Source organism: Crocodylus siamensis, chromosome 8 (assembly GCF_052110815.1).
Source record: "Crocodylus siamensis isolate JL-2025a chromosome 8, ASM5211081v1, whole genome shotgun sequence".
NCBI lineage: Eukaryota > Metazoa > Chordata > Crocodylia > Crocodylidae > Crocodylus > Crocodylus siamensis.
The window spans coordinates 4,391,865-4,413,288 of NC_143402.1; the positions used below are offsets into that span (position 1 = coordinate 4,391,865).

Here is a 21,424-nt window from a genome sequence, read left to right on the forward strand (position 1 = left end):
AGTGGGAAAATTCTTCCTTATATCCAACCTAAACTTTTCTTGCTGCAGCTTGAGCCCATTGCTCCTTGTCCTGTCATCTGCCACCTCTGAGAAAATTCTTCCTCCTCTCTCTGTGCTTCCAAATTTGCCTCTTCCCTTGCAAGATTGTCAGTCCATGGCTGCCCCAAAGCCCCAGCAGCTGAACCACTGGTGGCTGGTTTATTGAACACAGTCAGATGCTGATGTCAGTGGTAGCAACTAGGGGGACACGTCAAGAAGGGGGAGTAAAAAGCTGAGTCCCCCAAAAGCCAGTGGAGTGTTTTTCCCAGGTGCAGGGAAGGACATAAATGTAGCCAAAATACAGCCAGAAACGGATGAGTAGGTGGCTGGACCTCAAACCGATGTGGTGGTTGCATGCACCTGAGTCAATCTGATAGAGAAATCAATGAGAAGCAATATACAACTCCCCCAAAGTGGTCAACTTTATTTGCTTTGAAACCAAAAATCCAGAAGCATGTCCCTGAAATGTTATACCCCCCCCACCGTATTTTCACCCCATGTCCCTAGTTTTCAGAGGGTTGCTGTAGTTCATCCCGACTAGTATTAGGGTTCCTGAGTGGGGAGGTGAGAGATTAGTGATATGTATGACTGATAGGTCTGAAGTTTTAACACGTCTTGCTTTAATCTTGAGTAGCACATCAGCAGCCCTCAAGGAGTTAAATTCTCGCGGGAGACACTTGTTGGGAATGGGCAGTATTTGTGTGAGACTGTAACCATGTCTGTGTTGGGTGGGCGGCCTCTCTAGACTCAGTGGCATTTGAATAGACTTGGGCTTGCAAATACTCTGCACCAAAGAAATGGGCCAGAGAAGCAAGAATCTTCTGCAATGCAGGGAAGCTAAAAGGATATGGGGCTTACATGGTGGGGCCCAAACACAGCCGTCTTGGGAGAGTCCAGCAGGGGAGCTTATGGGGTGATGCACCGCTAATTAGTGTGCAGTTTCGGCTGGATAGAAAAGAATGGATCCAGAAAACATCTCAAGTGGAAGCACTCGACGAGGCTTGGCTTTACAGAGGCAAACCCCCTCGCATAAAAGGATACTTAAAAATACTTAACATTCAACACAAAAGATGTAATAATGCTCATCATGTGCACATCTCATCTCCCTCCCTTCCTCCCCCAGCAAAATTGAGGATCTCCATCACATAATAAATCAGCAAACTTTTTTAAAAAGTACATCTTAATATAAATAGTTTATTCAGTGCATGGGTGTGTATACAATAAATAATAAACAACTCTTGCACAAGGCAGAAACCTGCTTGCACAGAACGATGTCAGTTTTGGAGCACAGAATCCAACGATGATTAACGCACAAAATCTTACACGTCATGCAACTCTAGGCCCATATTCCAACTTTCTCCCATGCAACAGATACGATGACCTAAATGGAAACCTAACTAAATTTTTTAAACGTTTTTTTTTTTTCTTCCCAATAGCATGTATAAGTATACGTTGTTTAGGGGTAACCGATCCTAACGCTTCCTCCTACACAATATTCACGTGCCCATTACAGTGAAAGAAGGACTTTTACAAATAAGACGTTTCTCGTAAAAAAATTAAGTCACCTTAATTCCACAGTTTCTGTCTTTAGAAAAGAAGCCACGACAATAGTTTAACATGACACACAAAATGGAATTAAGAGAAATCTATGTTGGGGGATCATCTTCTCCCTTTGTGTTATCTTCCACTGACTCGGGTTAACAAAACAATTCAATTCCTACAGACTGGGGTCAGCACAAGAACTTGACCAGAATACTACAAATCTATAAAAATTTTATATTTCGTTGTGTTTAAAATCACAAGAACACTGTTAGCTTGAGGCTGAGACACCGACTCTCAGTTCCAACCCTGAATTGATTATGTTTTGAAAGATACAGCTTTAAAGACCCATTGGAGTTCAGAACGCAGAAAGTTGCACTATTCCAAATTAAAGGATACATTTTTATCAAGCCTTAGATATAAAACAGTAAGCCAAGAAAACAACAGTGTTTACATTATTTTTGTTTGCCCCCTATAAAACATATAAGCATTAAAATTTCCTTTGAAGAGCAAAAGTGGTCTTTTTTTTTTTTTCTTAGTTGGAAAGCAAATTCTTATCAGCAGTGAATGCTGCAAAATGTTTATTTTTTTGTTTAGTTTTCCACAAAGCATAGAGAGAGAGAAAGAGAGAGAGAGAAAGAGAGAGCTGGACAATTCTCCTCCGAGAGTTATTCCGCAGGTATGTTTTGCTGGCTATTCAAGTGCCTCATGATATGCACAAGCATCTTCTACATTATTGGGATATATCCTTTGACAACCAGAAGATCTAATGGCTGATAAAACAAGTGATCTATGCAAGTTCGGTGGCTTGTCCTGACGACTGAACTTTTGGATGAAAGACTGCTAGTAAGAATTCAACTGCATCCCGAGGTAAGGTTCCTTTGATAGAGCACTTGGCTTGCCTGAACCTGGCTACGTCGATTCGTTCTGGCTCATGGATTTACCCCCGTTTAACACTCCTGAAACACTTCTGCTTTTTGTCGGGGTCCCGCTCCCAGATCTTGAAAACTCTGTGAGATCGTGGAGAGAAGGTTCTTTGTACATGGCCACTGGAAAGCAGAAAGAGAAAGCAGCACGTCAGCACAGTTGACGTATAATTTGTGCTAGGGTGTGTGGAAGTCTATAGCTCCAAATGGCATCTAGAAAGTAATGAATAACTCAGGTTTTGTAACAGAAATGTGTTCATTACCTGGATGCATGCGCTCAAGACGTTCTTTTTCCATTTGCCAACACTTGACTGACTTATGCAAAGAGAATTTCAAAGGTTCACACAGTAACATTTTAGAATGGGAACAACTGGCGCACCAGCTAAAATACTTGTTTAACTACTGAAGTTCAAGAGACTCGGTGGCCTTGACCCTCTGCTTCTGGAAATCAGCAGAGCCCTGCTGACTTCAGTGAGAACCTGCTGATCTATGGTGACCTGGTCCTCCATTTGCACAAATGGTCTAGACAAGCAAATGAGAACATGGACCTTTAACTTTCCTATTTCTCCCATTTACATGCACAACCAGGTTTGGTTTTTTGTGGTGCAATGGGTGCATTAATTGTACCTTGGTTTTTTGAGGTGCAATGGGTGCACTAATTGCACCTTGGTTTTTTGAGGTCCAATGGGTGCAACGGGTGAAAACCTGGTTCTAAACACAGGCTGCAAAGTTGGTGTAGAAATGGCATATACATCCATCTGGTAATGCTTCTTGGAGAGATCCTCTCTGTTTTCCAATAAGTTACTCACCTTAGCAGGTTACTTAAGTAAACCTAGCTTCTCTGCAAAGCATCATCTGTCTCCCCCCATACATTGTGTATAGTATTCAACAGCAGTAGAGAGAGAATGATAACCAATGCACACAAGCCAAAATCAGCCCTCTTCCTAAGCTCCACGAAACAAAACAATTAATGCAATTCACAGATTTACTGGTCATTAGTGGGCCAGCGGTTAGGACTTTGCAGCTGAAATCTTCATTAAATGTAATTGCCGCACTGGGAGCTATAGGCACGAGAGTTAACATATAGCTGGAGGCACAAAGCGAATCACACAGCAGAGAAGCAGTCAAATCTACTCCACCCCAGACCTGGTAATGTTAATGGTTGGTTAAGGGATGCAATATTCCCTTTATACAAATGGTTCAACCCTTAAAATAGATACTTGTGGCAATTCAATATTTTTGGTGCAATAAAATATTAGGTCATGGAGGCTGAGGGAAAAGGAAAAATCTTTACCTTTTAATGGTTTGGGAAGAAAGTGCGCGGCGGGTTTGTTTTTCTTCACGTGGTTTCCTTTCATGATTTCGCCTTCTTTGTTAAGACCCAGGTACCAACCCCTGCCAGACTGTTGCTGTCTGTAGATCATTGAAGAGTATGTCACATAGTAGTTTTCAAATACTGATTCTTTGAACTTGCATTCGGGGGTAAAATGTTCCTGTAAGAGAGTCACACATCAGTATCTGTGGTGCTCACGCGCACATCAGTTCATGCAAGATCACTCGATCCTCGACAGTTAAAGGACATATCGGACAACCCTTGGGGCTCCAATTAGGGAATGGTAGCCCTAGAAATCTTTACAAGAGTATGAAACCTGTGAAATGGCACCGGGAGCCACTCGAGGCAGGATAACAAAATCTTGGGAAACAATGAGTAAGCTTTCAGTGAAGAGTTCTTGATCCGTGGGCCATCGCTGGCTCGATAAAGCAGGGTATTTGCAGAGAAGCTGGGCAGCCTCCGTCCCTGCTTAACCCCATGTAGGGAGCCAGGAGTCCCTCGGCACCACACAGCCAGCATAAGTACCTACTGCTCAGCTTCGGTTTGTGCCTAGGGATGCTGCTACCCTGGCTGAGCCCACACCCAGAGTGGCCCCATCCTCGAGGGTTGCCGATGTGTACCGACAGCAGGGAGTTCAGCCCTCGCAGCCTTTTCTGTCTGAAAACGTGGCTGAAAGATCTGGTTAGAGCCCAGGGAGTGGGGAACAGGGCCTGCGGGAAGGTAGGTCGAGCCCACCTCTCCTGGCAGAGCTCCCGGACCCCCAAGGTATAGGCTGGGCTGGGCTGAGCTGAGCCTATTGACATTAGGTAGCAAGCAATGCAAGACGGACATGGCTGGAAGGAGAGAAACAAGCCCAAATATGAGGCTGTAGCTTGGGTTGCAGGATATCCCTGGGGAAATGCAGGCAATCACAAGCCCTGGTTTCTCCTCAGGATGCTCTGAATTTGGCAGCTAAGCCATTGCACGTGCAGTTGTCCCAGGAATTGCACCCAGGCCCCTCACATTTTTGAGGGTACCCACCATGGAGCTCTAGGAGGTTTCGTAGGATGTAGTGTGAGCTTTTTCATGTTAAAAAAAGAAAAAAACCCCCAGATTTGACAAAAACACTTCCTCCAGAGTAACAGTGAGGGGTTTACAAAGGACCCATGACTGCAGTGTTGCTCTGTGGTAGTCGTGGCTATGGTAAAATGCCAGCCTATTCTCCATAAAGCTCTTAGGTTTAATTGCACTTGTCATCCTTGTACATGAAGTGCCAGGGGCTGCAGGGGAGTCATTCATGTGCATGAAGTGAGGTGTCAAGTCTATAGTATCGCAAGAAATAAATTGTGACAGTAATTTGGGGGATTTTTTTTTTTCTTTTTTTAAATAATCACAGGAAACTAGAGGTTGTGCTTCAATGAGTCATCAGCTTGAAATGGCTGGAGCCAGTGCCTCAAATCATCCTTTCTGAGGAAGAGGCAGTATTTTAACAGTGCTTTTGCCCTACTGTCTCCGCCTAGGAGATGAAAAAAGAATACGAACCCCGCTCTGACTCGGAGCTGCTTCAGCAAAGGATACATAGCACACAATCGCCTCCTTTTTCCTTCATGTTAATCAGTGACTATTTAATTCACTGATCACTCACTTCACTCTCAGAAAAGGGGAGGCATTGTATTTTAGAAGATTTCTAAACACCCCCCACGAATTACTCTGTCCATAGTTAGCTCTGTCGATAAGGAAAATGTAATGTCTGTCATCTAATTAAGAACGGTCAAGCCGCAAACGACAGCTCGCCCCCAGCTGATGACGGCGTACGGACAGTAATTTGCAGCTCAAGGGCTGGCTGCATTCAGATCAGGAGCGAAACCACAGCAGCGTTTACATCATGTGTCTCCCCCTTAAAAAGCCGAGTGACTCCAGAGCGAGCAGCGCTCCCGTGGAGCGACTCGGGCGAGCAGGGGCCTTCCCCGCACGCCGAGCCACCGGCTTTCCTAACCCAGCGCTTGCTGTCAAAGGCTGGCTGCTCTCCTGCTGCAACAGGAGGAGGAAAGGGGGAGAGGAGTGGAAACAGAAACGCTGGGACAATGGCCTTCATCCCCGACGCTCTTTTTACCTGCCTCTTCCCTAGCTGCAAAGACAACGAACGCGGCGGCGATGCTGGACACGAACGGCGGCACGTGCAATTAAAAGAGGAGCTCTCCTGAGCTGTACCTGCAAGCTGTTCCCTCCCCCACCCCTCCTTTCATCGTAACCTTGAAATAAGCCCCAATTTCAGCGGTGGCAGCAGTAACGCCGAGCTGTTTCCTGACTGCAGCCTGTCTGTTTATCATTACCCTCAGATGAATAGCACGCATCCGTCCTCCTTGTTTAGCCCACGCAAGGATGGGGCCAGGAGGTGAGGAAAGCCTCTATTATGAATGGTACCAGCAGTGCCGACTGTCTTACTGCTGCTGCCCTGGGCAAGAGATCTATAATAGTGGGGCAATCACCCTCAGTGATTAGAAATAACACAAAATAAAATAATGAAAAGTATTAATGGAGTGGGGGACACAGGTCTGGTGCCTACTGCAACGACATACATAAGCATAGCCTTCACTTTTACGAACATGACCTCCTCCAGGAATAGCTGGCTGTGCCTGTGCTTAACAGTTCAGCCGACAGTGCATTAGCTACTGCATAATGTGTGCTACGTTATTTTAGCTGATACCTTTTTTTTTAGTTGTACTGGAGTGAAGAAATGCATGGTCAACCCATTAAGCGCTCTGCCTGAAGTCCTTGCTTAAGTCTGGGCTCGGAGCGGGTTGGGGCACCGATGCTTTCCCTCCTGGATTTCAGAGCAAGAGCTCAAGTGTCTCAGCACAAAGCAGTCCCCGCACAGGGGTGAGCGGAGCATACGAAGCCCATGCCTCTGCTGCTTTTGACAGCCCAGACTAGCCGCTGCAGCAGTAGCCAGGGAACTGAATAGCTGTTGGAGGCCCAGGTGGCCAGGCTACACGGTCTGTGCCGTGGGCCAAAGCACGCACAGGAATGGACCGGGGGTGGGCGTCACACAGCAGAGCCGGCCTTTCTCCCGGCGAGCCAAGGCAGCCACGGAAGGCGTCTTGTGCAGCCCTTTCCATCCCACTAGGAGAGCACCAGCTGGTAATAAACACTGCAACGGAGGGCTGGCATATGGGATGTGCTCTCCTGCGGCAGGCTCTTCCTAAGGGCAAACTATTCATGAGTCAAAGCAGAGTGTGTGTGTGTGTGTGTGTGTGTGTGTGTGTGTGTGTGTGTGTGTGTGTGTGTGTGTGTGTGTGCACGTGTGCACACACACACACATATGCCACATAGCACCAGCCTGTGCACTTTAAAAGAAATGTCCATGACTGTGTATATGTGTGCGTGCATGTGCGTGCACACATTTTTCTCTCTCTCCCTCCCTCATTTTATGTGTGTGCGTATCTATCTATCCATATATATATATAGATAGATAGATACACACACACACATATACATATATGGATAGATAGATAGATACACACACACACACAAAATGAGAGAGAGGGGAGGGAGGGAGGGAGAGAGAGAGTAAGAAAAGTGTGTGCATGTGTGCACACATGTGCGCACACACACATCCCACTCTGGTTTGGGGGAGTATTGCCTTGATGGTTTCAGTCACCGGCAACCAGAGAAACACCGCAGGAGAGAGCTGCATTTAAAGGCTGCAAAGGGAGCCGGCTGTTTTGGGCCCAGAGCAGGGACAAGCTGCACGGGTCCCCCTCCCCTGATGGCTGCCATAGAGGTCCATTGCACCACCCAAAGATGTTCTTATGTCCACAGATAGAGTAACAGAAATCATAGAAATGCCGGGCTGGAAGGGACCTCGAGAGAGCGAGTCCAACCCCTTGCTGTGGGCAGGAATACTGCTGAGCTCAAATAGCGACTCCCAAGGTTGGGCACTGCACCGCCTCCTCGGGACATCTAGTCCAGATCCCAGCCCCCCTTACCATAAAGCAGTTCTTTCCTACATCCAACCTGGAATCATCCTCTTAACAGTTTATGGCCATTGCTCCTTGTCCTCCCTTGGCATGCCCTAGTGAACATGTTTTTTCTGCCAGCTCTCAATATTCACCCCTTACATACTTATAGATAGCCACCAAGTCCCCCCTCAGTCTTCTCTTGCCCAGGTTGAACAAGCCCAGGTCCCTTAGCCTTTCCTCATAAGGTCTGTCCTCCAGGCCCGTCTCTGGACCAGATGTACAGCAGCAGCACGGAGAAGGGACACAGTTAGAGCCGAGGTGACAGAAGCAGACCACGTGCAGCAAGGCTGTGGGCACCTGGCATGCGAGTATGGCAGTGTTTAGCCCAGGTTTTACACAAGAGGAAGGAGTGGAGACAGCCAGCTCGCCCAAGCTCACACACTGCCTAGCCTCTAGATGGTGTGGGGTAATTTGCACTGGTTTAGGAGCCTGGACATGCTGCTGGTACACAGGCGTAAACTTATTCTCAGCTATTCTGAGGTGTAGCTTCAGCCCAGGGTGGAGTAACTCACACCATTGCCTGGCTATACATTACAGGTTAAATCCAATTTCTCATTTGTGGCATCTGTGCAGCATGTAGCCAGGCTTGCCCTATGCTTCATAGCAGAGCCTGCCTAGGATGTACTCAGGCTCCAGGGAAGATTTAGATGCATGTATATCTTTTTACACAAAACTTTAGTGAGAGCCCCCCGCAATGCAACCAGTAACTGTTCACTGGGAAAAAATGGCTATGCATCTGCTTAGTAGCCCAGGATACTAATAGTAGTGCTCCCTGGAAGAGATTCAAACCTTTTTTTTCAAGCTCCATCATGACCACCATGAGTGGTCTAACTCCCGTGCTATGGTCCAACCACTCTCCAGCCCCTTCTCTTGAAGCCGGAGCCACGGACACTAGGAAAAAAGATACGTGTGACTAAGAAGAGAAGAACAAACCTGAGGGAGTGTATGAACTGAGCTAGACAGAAGTTATGCCAGAGCTATATCTGCCCATTTTATGCCATGACTAGTAAATGCAGAAAAAGCCAGGAGGGACTAGAAGCCAGGCCCTGCAGTTCTCTTGGTGCATATGTAAGAGATGTGACCGCACTTCAGCTAATTAACATGACTACTGGCAAACCGTGCGTTCCCATCCCGGCTGCCCATTGGATCAGCGTCAAAAAGAGGGCTGGAGACAACGTGATAGATAGAGCACTGGGCTAAGAAACAGAAAAAAAGAGGTTCAAATCTCCACTGCCTGAAGAAAAGGGAAGCTGGAAGCTAGTTCTTCCTTTGGCTAGTTGTGCTAAATTAGTTCTTCTCCTCCTCCCCATCTCTAAAATACAAGCAGCCAAAGTGCCCAACCTGCAGTTATGTAGCTGTCTAAGTGTCATGTCTGCATGCAGAGGTGACGTAGCATTTGGGCCCATCTGGCCGCTCCATTTTTACTCCAGATTAAACACGTCGTGGGCTGCACAGACTGCGGTAGGAAATGATAAGCCCATCTCCACCTCACATGACCTATATTAAGTCAGCTGTCCTTGTGGTTAGAGCCCTGGAGGCCTCCTGATAGACGCCAATGTTCACGCCCCCTGTTCAGGTGAGTAATCCTATTGCAGATTTTAAGCCTCGTGTAACAGGTTTCAATAAGCACGACACTAGATGATATTACCGAGACTCCATTTCGCTTTTCTGGGCTGAAGCCTACAACTGAATGATCATATTAGCATTCTTAGAGGCAGTGCACTGTGTATTCACGGTAGCACTGAATGACAGGAAAAGGCTATTTGTGGATTTGAGCAAATCCTCTGGTTGCCCTAAAAATTCTGGCCATGACACGCAAGCCACACATGCAAAATTATTCTGGAGCTGTTCCCCACCACCCTGCAACCAAAAAGCAAAAATAGCTTTAAGCAAATTGGAGTGATCTATCACAGTTGCAACGCAGCCAGGCTTAAGTAAGCAAGAAGATGAAGTGTCAAGAACATCTACTTGGGTTTGATCTCTAATCAGCACAAATGCAGAGATGTTCTTGAATGAAAAGAACTACATCTGCATTAGCTACCTGGAAAATAAAGAGGAATTTGGATATGAAGATATGATGGAAAGATGGCACTAGCATAACGTTGTCAGGACCACATTTTCCAAGCAGCTAACTAACCACATCATCAAGGGTGTGAAAAGATCATACTCAATTAACTACAGAAACATAATGATCTTTTCTTTAGACAGAATGATGCAACAGCAAGGGCCCAGTAATTCAGGATCTATCATGGGTGAAAGCCAATTCAATGCTGGAACTCCCTGTTTTTCTTGTTTCTAACCCTAGCATCACCCGAGCTGGCAGCCCCTCAACCAGTCCTTAACCAGACCTGGAGGAACCATCCTGATCCTTGCAGTGGGCTAGCAGGCAAAGCACAACACTACGTGTCATGGGTATTTAGCTTACAGCTAACCTTAGCACATGGGTACTTTTCTGTGAGCACCATCAACACAGGTGTCCACCAGATAAATTGGAATATAGAAGATGAATCCATCATAATTTAATGAATGCAAGATTGGCACCTGTACATGAAATATGGCCTGTGACTGCACGGTAGTCCTTGGAGCATATGGTAAGACTGGCCAGAAACTGGCTTTGGAAGGACCTAACAGCAGCACCCCAAACCAGAAAAATGTCTTAATTAAAGAAAAGGTATAGAATCACAGAAAATGAGGGTGAGAAGGGCCCTCAGGAGGTCAGCTAGTCCCATCCCCTGCTCAAAGCAGGACCCTTCCCAACTAGATCATCCCAGCCAAGGCTTTGTCTACCTGGGTCTTAGAAACCTCCAAGGATGAAGACTGCACCACCTCTCTGGGTCACCTGTTCCAGTGCTTTACTACCTTCCAAGTGAGAAAGTTTTTCCTGATATCCAACCTGACCTTTCCTTGCTGCAACTTGAGCCCATTGCTCCTTGTCCTGTCATCTGCCATCACTGAGACCAGTGTCACTCCATCCTCTTTCGAACCGCCCTTCAGAGAGTTGACGGTAGCTTGAAATGCTGGGTGCAGAGTTGCAGGCAATGGACAATGTCTTAGCATCCTTCCGAGATTCATCCTTTATCTCTCCCCCCTTCCTTTTTTTTTTTTTTTTTAAAGAAAAAGCCAGACTTTTGATCTGTGTAGTTTCTTTCCCAGTTCTTTTTCCGACCACTGCCAGAGACTGGATTCCATTCTGTAACCGTGTCTTTTTGAAGGAACCCCTTCAAAGCTCCAGTTTAGTGATTTTTTTTTTCTGTGCCAACAGATCTGCCTTTCATTACCTGAGACTGATTTTTTTTTAAGTCATCCTGGCATGTGGAGTTGCAGAATGTAGGCTTCGGATCACCACCCCATTGTGCGCGGCGATAGCAAAAGCACAAGATGTGAAGACTTGAGCTTCCAAGTCATCAAAAATCACCGTGCCTGGATCATAAGTGTGAAAAGCCAGCGCGAAGAGCCAATGCAATGCAATGTGGAGCCAATGCAGCTCCGTGTGCACAATCAATGGATGCGCCACCCTCTTTGAACGAATTTGGTTTGGATGCTGACAACGTTCGGCCCTTCTCAGAGCTCGGGTCCGGTCCTGCAGAGGCTTGTGAGCTTTGCTTAAATTTACCTTCTGTGCACAAGCCTATAATTTCTGTGGGTGCTGCTCCCAGCACATAAAGTACGTGAGTAAATCATTGCAGTTTGGGGCTCCCATTCGGAAATCCAGCTAGTGTTACAGTACTGAGTGCCGAACTGCAGCAAATTTTCCCCTTCAAAAAAAACCACTGTGCTGTTTCTAAAACCAGTAGAGCCAGTGCACGTCTTTTAGGTGACACTAAAGCGCAGCAGACTAATTCTACTGTGTATTAGCCTGGCTTGCACTGTGATGCACTAATGCGCAGTAGAATTAGTCCACTGCATTTCTAGCATACCGTGTAGACGTGCCCACTGTGACTTCCATAGGAGTCGGAGGTTAGGCCTATTCTGAGCAGAGTCCCGTGCTTAAAATACAGCATGCAGTCCTGCGTGTCCTTGTTTTGGGACAGAGTTGGGAGATGTCTAACTTACTATGAGGACCTTTGATGGCAAAATGTGTAGACGTATGTGAAGTAGCTTTAATTTAGCAAGTTTAGGTACCGCTAGCAATTCTAGCTGGGGTAGCACATGCTTCGGCTTGGGGTCCACAAGCCTGCCTGAGACTCTGGGTATGAGTTTCATTCTTGCCACCTCTCAGTTGCCATAGGTATGTACCCTGAGAGACTGTGACTGAAAAGGTGGCATTGGGAGGCAACCAAAATGTTGCAGGCTATCTATTATGAGACAATGCCAGTGGTATCTAGTGTCAGTTGGTCATTAAAAATAGGGAGAAACATAATGCTGTGCTGAGAGCCACACACCAAAAAGAACAGGTTAGGAATAGTGAACCAGAGATGTGCAACAACCTGGACTATTTCATATACTTGCTAATTCATAACCAACCAGAGTTCAGCATGGAAGCAATTTTGGCAGGGATCCTTAGCAAAGTCGTTTCTAGCTCAATCAGAGCAGAGACGGTCTTTTATTTGCATAATAAGATTCTGGTAATACTGGGATATGCAGGAAACTGCAAAGGATGCAATAAACCTAATCGTTATAAATCCATTCAAACAGCATATGAAAAAAGTTGGGGGAAGGAGAAAAATGGTCTCAGGGTAGCTAACTAAATACTTGTGCTCCAGAAGTGAGATTTAAGTTTTGGGGAAGGAATGAGAGAGAGGGAGTTTGAAGGCCATTGTAATTATTTCCCTATCAATACGCCTTCATATATCAAATCGAATATATACACACAAAAGAAAAAGAAATCAAATTAAAAAAAAGAAAAATCAAAGGCTGACCTGAATCTGAAAACATCTTAGTCAAAAAGAGATCTGCAGAGCAACCAGACTCCTGTGCTTTTCTTCTCTTGCTAGTCTTTCTGTTGATTTTCTTGTGAAAATTTGGACACGGCACTTCAACCCACACCTGTGAAATGGGTATATTCCATTCTAAAGAGTGTCACAAGATTTGGCTTGTAAAAAAAAAAAGACTGTGAGATTTTATCTGTGATAAGAAGGATGTAGGATCACATTATCCTCGTCCCACTGTCTTTGCTGACGTGTCACCTCCAAGCATGTTGATCCGCCAGTGCAATCCCCGACTGGCAATTGAACTAGCATGTAGTAACTATGGAAATAGCACGTAATACCTGTCAAAATAGCATGCAATACCTGTGGAAAAGAATGCTCCTTTGATTACTGCAGAGGAGATTAATCCTGTTGCAAGGAGGTTTTCAATGCAATTCACAGTTCTGCAGCATACCAGAGAGACCGTCTCCTGGCTGTTACACCTCAGTCCCTTTCCTAATCCAGCCGGCAAAGTCACCATCGATATACTTTACCCAGCATAAACAGGAAAGGGAGGACGTTTGGGTTGCCCCCTTTTCTCCTCTTCCAATGTTAGTGATCTGGAAGCAGTACAATTAAAATGTGCAGCCCTACATTTCTTGGATGAGACAGAGTGAGAAGACTTTACAACTTCCTGAATTATCAAGCCCTTTATAAATATTGTAACGCGCTCCCTTGCACTCACGTCCATCCTTTTCGATTTCGGTGGCTTAAGGGCATCAAGGTTTCCAGTCTTATTTCAAAATTCGAGTGAAAAATCTAATATCCTTGTAAGATGAAAGGAAGAATCTCGTTTCTAAAGCTCTGCCTGTTTTGTAAAGCACAGGGGAGATTCATTAATCAACTAATGCCTGCAGTTCTGGAGTCATTTGACTTGTGTAAACAATAAAAAAAGAAGCATTATTCTTTAAGGTGGTCCAAAGGATGCAGCGGAAAGGGGTGGTATAACAGTGACCAAAGGAAATATAGACTAGGTGCGATAAAGGGGAAAAAAGTATTTGCAGAATGATACATGCTTGGCAAAGGATCGGAAGGGGTTTATATCTTAAGTAATGTTTAGCATATGTAACTATAGATATTCCTGTTAACCTGTGCAATTCACTGCTGCTGGATGCTGTAGAGGCCGACAGTTCAGTCAGGCTCCAAAAAGGATCACGTAGGATAGCTCCAGCAGTGGACATTAACATGATCGCAGGGCTACGATCTCCAAATTAGGACTCTTTAGGCCTCTGAATGTTGGAAACTTTAATAGAAGAGGGCAGGGGATAGATCGGTCTGGACAGGCCATGCATAGATAAGATCCACCCAGCACCCACCCCATGCCTTTGTGAGAGGCAGGATGGGGCCAGACGGACCTGTGATCTGGGCTTCTCTCATCTCTTATCGACACTGAGCCCGCGGTAGGGTGAAATCTCAACTTCTCTGAAGTAGCAGATCTCCCGCTCACCCCAATCTGATCGGGATCTCTCAGACTGCCCAGTTCTTGGGACAACGAGCTCTACAGGGGATTTTTTTTTCATGGGAAAAAACAGTATTCCCTTTTCTCCAAGGTTACTTTGCTGCCTTCTTAATTTCAACATGTGCTCCTTTCTTTTCTGTCTCACGAGAGACTGTTGTCTGCCTCTCTTCTTATTCATGTCCTGTCTAAACTAAGGAGCCCTAATCTGTTTTTGAAATCTTTCCTTGAAAAAGGTTCTTGATAGCTCTGATCATTTTCCTTACCTTTCACTGTTTTTTTCAACATCCTGTCGAGCCAAAGATAACATTTAAGGAGCAGAAATACCGCCGGTTGGTTTGGAATGCAGTTATCATATGTTCAGTGTCATTCATTCTCCCTCTTTGTTTTTGCTGTTGACACATACTGATAAATAACCACTCTTTCTTTGGCTATTTCACCACAAGGCCATGCATTCATTAAAAAAGTGTATATGTATTAAGCTGTGTCTCTAATGAATATAGTGCAATCTTTATGGGGTTTCTGATCTGCTGAAGTGTCACTTCATTGTCCCACATCCAAGAGATTTACACTGAAGGGAAGGAGAAGAAATTCAAAGGTAAATTATTGACTCTTTTTGGATCTGGAATGGAAAGCCCAGAGAATGCTGAACAACTCACTTTATAATGTGAACATTACTGCATGCATGCATGTATCCATGCATGCAGCTATCCATCTATCTATAGTAGGAGACCTACCTATCTATCTATGGTAGGAGCCCTATCTATCTAGCTATCCATCTATCTCCTACCAGGAGTTACAATTGTGTTATAAGCAACTTCAGAATCTCTTGTCCCACAACTTTTTTTGCAGCACTTCCGATCTTCCATTAAAACTGGGGAAGGCAAATTAGTTGAAACGGTCAAGTTCAAACATATGACCAAAGTCTGCTCCTAGTTAAATGCATGTCAACCGTAACTGGGGTGTCTTCACCACCCTGGCTGAACAGGCCACTAGGTATGGGTACATTTGGTCTTTCATGGTCAATTAAGCGCCCTTTTCCACCTGTCTTTTTCGAGAGGCTACAGCACTACGCTGGCAAACCAAACGCAGCTTTGTTCATGTGAAATGGCTCGAGTGAGCTTAGCATCTCGTCTCATGCCGAGTTCTCAATTCATCTGCAATTTATGTTGGGGAGGGAAACGTGTAGTGGAAATTGTCATTGTTACCGTCTGGCAGGGCAGCGCGTGGGCTGGGAGGCATGTCGAGAAATACTCCCTGCAACCTCCCTCCGGCTTCCTTTCTTTCTGTCCTTCCTTTAGCATTGTTTTCCCTTTAAATTTAGATCTACAGCTGCTCCTTTGCGGAAAAGCTGCCAAGTCCATTGCTCCCCCGTGCAGCAACGGAAAGCGTTCTGCAAGGCGCAGACACGTGCCAGGCTCCGCCGAGGCCGGGATGGTGTGGGCCAACACTGGCTGCTGCGTGGAGCTGCCCGGCTGCACCAGGAGCCCGGGAGGAGATGCGACTCAGGCAAGTCAATACAAGAGCAGAGGAGCCACGCTCCCCTGTTATTCTCTTTCCCTTTCTGGGTAATGCCCGGTCCGTGTGCGGGGTTGTGGATGGGCTCTGGCTACCAGCTGAAGAGTCTAGACATGCTCCACATCTCGTCCTACCTATGAGCCACTAGTCCTTTCAATAATATCCCAGTCTCACCTGGGGAAGGTTTGCTGCGGGGCAGCAACCGCTCGGCTGTGTCCCCATGGCTGGGGACAGACATTACACATCAACCGGTTTAAGGGATCAGAACCTGGTTTAAACCTGTGACAGAACAGCAGTTCAGTGCACATCAAGCCCATTTGAAAATGGCTGGAACTGGTTTGAGCTCAACCTGGTTGAAGGTAGTATCAGACTGAACCGATTTGGCTCAAACCAGTTTATGCAACGTCTGCCCCAGACCCATGGGTTGCAAGCAGGGCACATTCAAAGCTGGCCGGCCAGTCTGGGAGTGCTGCGGTCTCCTATGATCTGTGTCACACACTGAGAGGGACCCCCCATGCCTTCAGTCCCCTATGATCCGTGCCACACATCGAGAGAGACCCCCCATGCCTTGCACCATGTACCTGCAAGGGGAACGCATGCTCTGGAGACCCCCAGGCTTTACCTTTCCCCCCTCTGTGGGGTGCCACAGCCAGGAGAGGATGGGGCGGTGTGCTGGCTCATGGGACAGAGCAGCTGTCCTCTCATTTCACCTGCCCTGCTTTCCTCCTGGGGATGGGACTGATTTTGAGACAGGGCTGCCGGTGCCCAAATCCCCCCTCCACCAGGCTTTTCTTTTATTCCAGATAGACACCCTGCCCTTGCACAAACTTTGTCTGCAGTGTATAGAGATTGCCCTGCTTCCACACTTCCCTGAAGAAAGAAGCATGCCTAAGTCAGTGAGGGACAGCCCCTCAGTCCCTGCTTTGACTTGAAGCTGGTGTAAATCAGGAGCAACTCCCCTGGAGTCGGCAGCATCGTGTAGGTCTAAAACTAGCACGGGAGCGCGCTATCTGGCCCCGACGAGTCCTCGTGCCATAGCAGCGTCTTTTAGTGTGGTGCTCGGTGCTAGCTCAGCCTTCCCTTTGCATGCCTTTGTATCTGGCGGTTTTAAACAGTACTCGTACCGAACCGGTTATTGCTCATAGCAGGGCTGAGGTTCGGTGTCCGCAGCAGGTGCCTTGTTTTCAATCAGCGACCGCGTACCCTTTGCCGGCTGCTTCTAAGTGCCTGTGAGCTCACCTCCGCGTGTTGGCTTTGCATGCCCCCTTTCTCCTGCCACAGCCTCCGCAGGCCAGGCTGAAAGACGAACCTTCAAAGGCACGGCAGATTCAACGCCGCGGCCCAGGGAACTGTAACAAAACCAAGCTGACGACTGTGGCATAAAGAGAAGCTGCTGGTAGGGGGAGGTCTGTGAAACAGGATGAATACTGAACAGAAGAAAAGGAAAAGCACTCCTGTCCCCATAGTCGTCTCTACAATTACTGCTGGATTGGTACCACCATGGAAAACCGGCACAGTTGCTGTTTGCACGGCCTGGAGCAGGTTTAATCTGCTTTGAGAACAAGATGACTTAGCCAGTCTCTGTCCAGAGCATGACTTGGGAGCTGGGGTCCGGATGATCTTTTCACATCCCTTGCCTGAGTCCTTTTAGTGCAAGGCCCTGTCCGTGGCATACCCTCTAGCAGTCTTTTCTAATGCTGGCTAGCAATGGGCTTACAGGATAACATAGCAGCTGGGATCTGGTGTGGTGCTGCATAAGGGTAGGAGCCCAGGAGGGCAGGAAGAGTTGCAACTAAACTACCTGCATACCACTGAAAGCACCTCCCACGCTGGGTTTCTTTGGCTGAACACACAGACTTTAGCCCCCCAAGTCTAGCAGCAACGCAGCTTGTGGCTGTAAAATGCACTGTGCGTGTACACGTCTGTGTGCACATGTATGTGTTTTTTTGTATGTGTATGCATGCATGAGAGTGTGTGCATGCATGTGTATATGCATGCAGCGAATTTTCAGATACCGTGTTTAAAACATCAGCAAAATACAGCACCTTTCTGCAGTTACAGCAGTGGAGAGGGGGGAAAAAAAATCCACCCACTCAGAAGTAAATTTTCAGTGCACCATGTGTCAGATCGGAGCTGGAGCTCCTACCGCCGCTGTCAGGAACACGCGTCCCTCGCCTTCCCCACACCGCCGGCAATCAGGCCGGTAGATTTACAGTCGGAGAGCGGCTCAGGCAAGCCTAGGATGTCTGCTTCAATTATTCCATCCACTAACAACTCCGAGGAGTGAGCCTGAGATTTAGCTTTGTTAACGTGGGGGGGCTCCTTTTAACTATTTCACTGGCAACTCCCCCGCCGCTCAGAGGCGCTGTCTCCCGCCACCTCTGCACAGCCGCTCTCAAAGCACCAGGACCGATTCCGATAGCGTAGACTACGGCGCTCGGCTCCAGCTTGGCAGAATTGTCTCCTACGGCTGCTAGGTTAAACGCACGTTTAGAAAACATCAGCGTTTGCATTCAGCGCTAGGTATGTGCATCGGGAGACACGCGACCCTTTACGCTTTCGCAATGCAACGCAGCTAAAAATCCTAACCGCCGAACCTTCCAGCATTAAAACCATTGCCCTGTTTTTGCATCCGTGAGAAGGGTTACCGGATGATGAGCCAGTCAGAACAGCAACTCTGCCCTGGCCTCCGAGTGCGCAGAAAAGATAAGGCAGGCTGGTTTTGGCAGGGTAAGGAACTGGCCTGAGACCTGGGTTGAATCATGGCTATACTGCAAAAACATGTTGGCAAACTGCTTCAGAAATCTCCCCTTGGTGTTTACTTCCCAGGCTTGCTGCCTGCCTCCTTTTTTTCTTCCCACCCCTATATCTTGTCTATTCAGATTGCCCACTATGGGGCTGGCCTGTGTCACTAGGTGTTGCTGATGCACATATTGCATCGGGCTCATCAGCTCTCAGCTGAGCACTCTACATGCCACAAAGCAATGCAGAGTTAATAATGATACGTTTTTAAAGATGAAAGACAGAAGCTCCAGAAGGAGATTAGGAACAAATGCTGCTCAGGGAGAGCTTTTTTTTTTCTGGGCACTAGCAATTGCCTTTACTCGCTGACTGAGAGAGGCTGCAAATGGAAGATAAATAACAGCGCGAGCTGAAGGAGAAGAAATAATGCCACATTAGCTCCCCGCTCCACTGTCAGTGCAGAGCATGTTCCAAAAAAGAACGGATGGCCTTGCCATTTGGCCTGTATATTTTATTAATGTGGATGCATATTTATGGCAATATGGCTCATCCAACAGTTCAGCGTTCAATACCATCCTTTTAGGTTAGAGTTCTCAGCAAAGGCATTTGTCTTGTCTGCTCTCATTTCTCTCGTGCAGTTAGCAGCGCGCTAAAATGGTTGCGGCGTCCTTGCCAAAACACTTCTTCCGTGTTGCATGGGCTTGAACGATTCTCTTAGAGGAGCCTCACTTATTCGGCAGCCGGTATAGCTTGGGAAACGCGTATGCCGTCACGCTGAATATCGAATGTCACAAACCAACAGGCCGACCATTTTATATTAAAACGCAGTAAACAGCTATTAGCATTTTCATTTAGGCCTTAATCCAACAATCCACTTAGACCTGTGCTTAATTTTAAGCATGAGAATTATCCCACTGGAGTGAAAATTAAACAGGAACGTCAGTGTTTGGCTAGATTAAGGCCGCTGCTCTTTTAGGCCCTGATCCAAAACCAGATTAAAGCACACACACTCAATGACTTCAGCATTTGGATTAGACACTTGGTGTGCATGCAACCTGAAAAGAAATATCTTCGACAACTCTTCACTTCAGACAGCAAATGCCTCATTTGAAATCACCCCAATAGTTTATTAGTAACCATAGACAACTCCCCCCACCCCACAACATTACTATCCATATTTCACAGAGGCAAAAGGGATTTAGTTAGAGCTGTCTTTGCCAGACTGGCATTTGGACTAAGATCTCCCACTGAAACTAAAAAGACAGGAGACTAAATCCCACAGATCTGTAGTGAAAATCTCAACCTCACCTTTTGTGAGACATAATGACTTTTAAACGTTGCTTTTTATTTACCATACCTTCGCAATACGCAGAACAAAACACCTGGTCTTTTTTGATTCAGTTAAAACCTTCCCCATTTCCAGTGCTTCAATGTAAACAGGCACCTTTTACTGTTAATAAGACATTATCCTACATTTGGGTCCACTGAATGGTAGGTAAGATGTTTCCAAAGCAAGCAGGAATCTGCCAGGAGCTATTTATTCCTGAATATCAAGTATGGATGGTTTGCGAGCTTTTCCATCTTGTTCATGACAGGGTATTAATGCAGGTCCAAGCTATCTTCTCAAAATGCTCTTTGAAAGTCCTCTGCCCCACTGGTTCTCTAAAGCAGGGGTATCAAACATGTAGCCTGTAGGCCAGATGTGCCTGGTGGAGCCTCTTTATCTGGCCGGCTGGCCTTATTTAATAGCTTGATGTACACTGGAGTAGGAACACCGGTACTAGGCTCCTCCAATCCTACATAACAAGCAAAATGCTATCTTATGTCCCCAACAAGCACTTTGCTGCTGATGCACTCAGAAAAACCTCTTGGATTTGATACAGTCACCACTGAACCAGGTCAGAGCAAGCCAGGGCAGATGAGGACAACGTCTTCGACTACAGGGACCAAAACCAGCTCCTGGTGCAACCGCTGCCACAAATCACAGGGTATGGACCATATTATAAGCCACTGCCAATCTCTATTACACTTGTGTAGCATCTCCAACACCCATGAACCGGGCTGCTACAGAAGCTGTGCACCACGCTCAGCACTGCCAGCACAGTTGCTGATTGCTTGCCACGTGAAGGCTGCCCTATGTCCAGGCTACAAATGCCCCATTTCCCCCTCTAATTTTTTTATTTTGAAAATGTGGCAGCTCACTCCAAAAGTACACCGCTGCCTCTTGACCCTTTGCTTATGGACACTACTCTGATGCCTTGTAGGTCTACAGTACACCCTTGGAATAAGATACACACCCTTGATTTAAAAGAGGTGAAATGAGAGGCAGGGAAAAAAAAAAAAGATTTTTCTTTCCTCGGTAAGTAACTGAGAAGCAGCATCGAGGGAGTTGAGCCTCCTCCTTGTTCTGCTCCATGAGGATCCAGGGCAAAGCTATTTTCACTTTTCTCCAGGAGAAGCGAAAGCAGCAAAAAAACCGCTGTTACCGTATTTCCTTGTTTATCGTGTGCAACCTAACTTCCAGCAGCTGTTTTGTTTTTTTTTGTTTTTTTGGGGGGGGGGGAAGTGCAACATATATGTAAGAAAATATGCTATTAGCTGTGGAATAAACAAGGAATTCCCCACCAAGGAGGGAAGATCCTAGAAGGGAGGTAGACTGGGGTGTTCTTTATTCCTGAGTTTCATTAAAGCTGAACAATGCAAGCACCTTGATTTGCAAAGTAAATTGGAGGTCTTATGAGAAAGCCTAGGCTCCTTTTAAGTACAGTGAGAGCAAACAGCTTCTGGCTTGCTAGGTGTGGTCAGTTTATTTGCATGGCAATTAAGAGTCTGCAAGTTGAGTGTGGTTCTTGAAAGCCATCTATTTGCTTCCTCGGGGATTTAATCAGCTTCAGATCAATTCTTGGTCTAAACCCTGAATGTTCGTTGTTGAGCTAGGCGGTAACAGCTGGTTGCCGAAAGCC

The 21,424-nt window shown here is 46.5% G+C and overlaps 1 protein-coding gene across 5 annotated transcripts in view; it reads right to left on the reverse strand.

The window, feature by feature from the left end:
- Nucleotides 1-1,213: 1,213 nt before the first annotated feature.
- The window catches only part of FGF13 (fibroblast growth factor 13), a 334,864-nt gene continuing 314,653 nt past the window's right edge, over nt 1,214-21,424 (reverse strand). For all 5 annotated transcript variants that reach the window (XM_090060585.1, XM_090060587.1, XM_090060583.1 and 2 more), the window contains 2 exons: nt 3,799-3,997; nt 1,214-2,627 (listed from right to left, as the gene is read on the reverse strand). In XM_090060585.1, coding sequence (XP_089916711.1) covers nt 2,491-2,627; nt 3,799-3,997 — 336 coding nt within the window. In that variant the 3' untranslated portion in view covers nt 1,214-2,490. The remainder of the gene's footprint in view (nt 2,628-3,798; nt 3,998-21,424) is intronic.